Source organism: Arachis hypogaea, chromosome 14 (genome assembly GCF_003086295.3).
Source record: "Arachis hypogaea cultivar Tifrunner chromosome 14, arahy.Tifrunner.gnm2.J5K5, whole genome shotgun sequence".
In the NCBI taxonomy this organism is placed as follows: domain Eukaryota; kingdom Viridiplantae; phylum Streptophyta; class Magnoliopsida; order Fabales; family Fabaceae; genus Arachis; species Arachis hypogaea.
The window spans coordinates 129,317,098-129,321,548 of NC_092049.1; the positions used below are offsets into that span (position 1 = coordinate 129,317,098).

Genomic DNA, 4,451 nt, shown 5'->3' on the forward strand with positions numbered 1-4,451 from the left:
GGTTTGGAAAGCTAATTGATTTAGTACGTTTAGCTTGGAACTATTAAACTTTACCTAATCACCTAAGAAAAAATCATTCTTACCTTAAAATTTATTCTCTGATATCTATATCGCCTAATCCCACAAGCGGATTCAAGCTTTTTTAAAGAGTTTCTTTAAGTAATTACACAAGAGTTTAGCTTTAATAATGAAGAATAGTATAAGGGGATGCATATCATGCATCCTAATATGCGGGGCATTGGACGTGATACGTATAGTTCACTCCAATGGCAGAATTGAAGAGCTCACTACTCGCACCATCAACGCTGCTGACGTCATGAGAGCTCATCCTAACCATATCCTCAAGAAATATTCTCATTCGGCCAGTTTAAGAGCATCATCTGATAAGAGCATATTAAGAGCATCATCTCCTATCCAGTCAGTTTAATATGTTCTGTTGACTTATTTGTTATGTTTGTGTTCTAGTTGATAAGCTCTAATCTGATAATATCATCAATAGCTGATTCTACGACTTGAATCTGTAACCTTGAAGTCACATGAAGACAAATCAATCAAAACACATCATTAATTGTAAAGATTTTACTGTTACAACCTCTTAAAGGTGGATTCATATGAGCCACTCACAAAAAATCTGTGGTGTGATTGATATCATGTGATATTTGATGGTTGGTCCAAAGTCTATAAAGGGTTTGTGATATAAAGTTTAGCTTTAGATAAAGAGACTCCAATTCCACGTTCCAAAAAATAAAATGGAAACTCATTTTTCTCATCACAAATTTTGTAGGTCAATACCAAAGATTGTGACACTATTGTAATTGGAACACAATTAGGTCTCTTGGGGTGTTTGAGTCCTGTCTCAACTTTTGCAGCTGCTTTCAATGCAATAAGAGAAAGCATGGTTGGTTCACTTGAATTTTACTACAATCTGCACCTCCACTTCCACAAGCCCAATTCAGCGCTGCCTTCAACTCAACGTCGCTGCTTTGCGGATCAGCTATGCACCATTGCTCATATTCAGCAAACATCCTTTTTCTTTTCTTGCCCCTTAGTGGTGAATTTCAAATTTTGTTAGTGGTCATGTTCTGCTGTATCTGATACATCTTGATTTTAGATCCATTTCTGGCATTTGGTGAGCCATGAAACAAGCATCGAAATTGTGCGGAGGCTTAAGCATCTATAGAGCAGTCCTGCCACCCTCAACACAAGTAACTGTTGCCCCAATTCACTATGGTGTATTTGCTTATAAGTAACAAGGTGATTTATATTTGTAAAATAATCCCAAACTCACAACATCTAAATACATATTCGTTAATGATCTGGTTCCATATTAGTAGCATTAGTAAGTATAATGGCTTCCACAAAATATTCAATATTCACTGACAAAATGAAATAACATAGACAAATGTCAAAGCTTTCACAAACTATAGAATATTAAGTATTTTTTCGATTTTTTCGGTTTTCGGTTTATTCGATTTTCGGTATTTTCGGTTTGATCGATCGGTTTTATTTGGTCCGGATCCGTTTTGAACACCCCTAATTACAATACAACACACTGTGGGGAAAGGAATGGAAATGGCGCCAAAATCAAACAACGTTGTCCCGGGAAGAGCCACTTTTCTGTCCATTTTTTTGGGCTTATGATTGTCTATTTTGGCCTGCGTCAGAATTCATTATGGGCCAGTTGATTTGGGTTTCTAGTCCATGACCAAAAACTAGTAGATATAGTTTTTTATTTTAAAAAATAAATTGTACCAGTGCAACATCCAATTGAATATTCCTTTTTCTAGAAAAAAAATAACAATAATTACTCAATATCTAATTGAATCTATTTATAAACTTTATAAGTTAAAGTTTCTAATCGAGAATTTAATTAAACTATAGATACCTAAAATTAATTATTTATGTTTAATTCGATGAAAAATTTGAGTGATACCGTGTTATTGGCATTCACCTCTGAAATCAATAATCAATATTTACAACTTGAGTAAGACTACTTCATCACAGAATACACTTGGAAAATGAAATTTATCCAACTTCAATTTCAATTTTAGCTATAAGTAACATAACTATAGTCTTTCATCTTTATACAACAATTTTTGTTTTTGTTTTCTTTTTCTTTTTCTTTTTTCCCTTGTCACCATCCTCTGCGGGCTCCTTCATTGAGAGTTGACTGTGATGTCTCTTGCCTTATTGCCATTTGCTTGACAAAGACATCATTTTTGGCCACACCCTCATATAAGCAAACTTGCAGAAGATAATTACAAAAGAACACTATGTTCCCTAAGGCAAAAAACAATTGCCAAAGAGGAAGCTCTTAAATCTTCTTACTTCTTATCTCATACCATCTTCTATCTAAGAAAAAAATAAAATAAAAAATCTAATCTAATAAAAGTAATAGTATCTTAAAGTCTTAGCTGTTGATATAACTATAAAGTACATGCTAATAACATGATTTGGTTGAAATTTTTGTTATGACAGTTCCAAATGTTTACATAGTCTCCTAGAGTTTCTATCAGTCTCCTATTAAACCAACACCTATGGTACACTATACTACTATCCCTATTATCACTTCGTTCATTGTTGAGACTCTTGGTTATGAGGGCAAGGCATTTCTGGTTCCCCTCTTATCCATAAAAGATTGAGTTCACCTCTCTTCTTTTCCAATAACAAAAATGTGCCTGCATTTGAAGAAAACCAAGGTTTTAAAAACAATACAAGTTTTTGTAAATCACGATGACAACTCGTAGTAAGAAACATGCATAAAGTTTAACATTAGTTCTCAATGGTGCCTTTGGCAGCCACCCGAACATGTTGAAATAACAATTGTACTAACCAAGAGTAAACGGGACGATATAAAGCAATGCTGGTTGACCATGCCCATCCATCAAGTTCAAAGCAACATATGTTAGAAGGAGACCTGTAGATCAAAGTTCAAGAGAATGATGTAAAGACACCAAGCAAACCGTGATCTCAATTCTCATCTACATCCTAATTCTGGTCCGAAAGTGAGCCGGCTCAATTTTGTAACAAAGTAAATAAAGTCCAAAAGTTTTTATGGAAAATTACCCTTTGACACATCCTACCAACTAAAGTCATACCAAGAATCAAACATAGAAATAGCATACCTAAACCGTAAGCACTCATTGCCCACACGAAGTATCCAGACCGAAGGTTCCTCTTTGCCAACCAATCATACCTGTAAATTTATCGGTACAATAATTAAGTCCAGGAACCATTAAAATGAGACAAGGGATTCTTTTCATTTATGTAGTGATTAAAGTGTTTAAACTAGGGAAGACGAATATATATGACTTTCGTTTCGACCTTAGTGAAAATGCGACTAGAAGCCCCGATAAGATTATGTCCCCAAAACCAATTATGCTAAGCAGCATGGGGATACCATCTTCTCCACTCCTATTGCCTCGAGCTACCTGTACAGAAGTGAAAATGTTTCATTAATTCAAGTGGAAGAAATGCATCATGTTTATGAGACCAAAATCGAGCTTAGTAGAGAATGAAACAGAAGGGAACACTCACCACTATCATTACGCTCTCATGGAACCACCACTTAGAGACAAATACCCAGAAGATGCCATATAGAAAGGCGCAACTAAGAAGAACAGTTTCTATTATTCTTCTATCAGTTCATCTCTATTCTCTGAGATGGTGTCGAGGTGAGGCCTCCAGAGAGTAAGACGGCTGCTGGTGCTTGTGTGAGTGGAGGTGGAGACCTGCTGATCTACTACTGCAGCGTGTTGATTGGGAGGGGGAGGAAGGGGAACGAGGAAGTAGATATTGCCGCGATAGAGGTCAGCGTGGGGAGGAACGATGAGAAGGTTGGAGGGAGAATATTTCTTGAGGATATGGTTAGGATGAGCTCTCATGACGTCAGCAACGTTGATGGTGCGAGTAGTGAGCTCTTCAATTCTGCCATTGGAGTGAACTATACGTATCACGTCCAATGCCCCGCATGGTAGGATACATGATATGCATCCCCTTATGCTATTCTTCATTATTAAAGCTAAACTCTTATGTAATTACTTAAAGAAACTCTTAAAAAAGGCTTGAATCCGCTTGTGGGATTAGGCGATATAGATATCAGAGAATAAATTTTAATGTAAGACTGGTTTTTTCTTAGGTGATTGGGTAAAGTTTAATAGTTCCAAGCTAAACGTACTAAATCAATTAGCTTTCCAAACCAAAGTAGCGGACTTAGCACACGTTGCTTAAAGTTGACGTATGATAAAAGAACCTCCATTTCCTTGGAGAAGAAGATGGGGAAGCTATAAGAAAGAATCTGCGCGCATTTTGGAGAAGAAGATGCAACCGTATAATGTTAAACCAAAATATATATAGAAAAAGAGTTAGCTAGAAAAATATGTGGGTCACATAAAGAGAAAGAGAGAGAGTGAAAGGGAATGGGAATGGCCGAATGGGAATAGACTTTTCAA

General features: G+C 36.2%; 1 protein-coding gene across 1 annotated transcript; it reads right to left on the bottom strand.

The window, feature by feature from the left end:
• Positions 1-2,127: 2,127 nt before the first annotated feature.
• Positions 2,128-4,013, bottom strand: LOC112743180 (signal peptide peptidase-like 2). Its single transcript, XM_025792390.3, has 6 exons — positions 3,698-4,013; positions 3,538-3,626; positions 3,325-3,431; positions 3,126-3,196; positions 2,834-2,917; positions 2,128-2,678 (listed from the first exon to the last, which is right to left on the bottom strand). Exons 1-6 carry the CDS (start codon positions 4,011-4,013, stop codon positions 2,575-2,577), a joined length of 771 nt encoding a protein of 256 aa, XP_025648175.1. The 3' UTR covers positions 2,128-2,574.
• Positions 4,014-4,451: the final 438 nt, after the last annotated feature.

Bases quoted from the DNA above. Each gene is read 5' to 3' on its own strand.
- LOC112743180 (XM_025792390.3), bottom strand. From the start codon at position 4,013: ATGAAGAATAGCATAAGGGGATGCATATCATGTATCCTACCATGCGGG. The intron at 3,627-3,697 runs GTCTTACTCTCT...GAAGAATAATAG, and splicing joins TCACACAAGCACCAGCAGCC to AAACTGTTCTTCTTAGTTGC. The intron at 2,918-3,125 runs GTATGCTATTTC...TTTGATCTACAG, and splicing joins AATGAGTGCTTACGGTTTAG to GTCTCCTTCTAACATATGTT.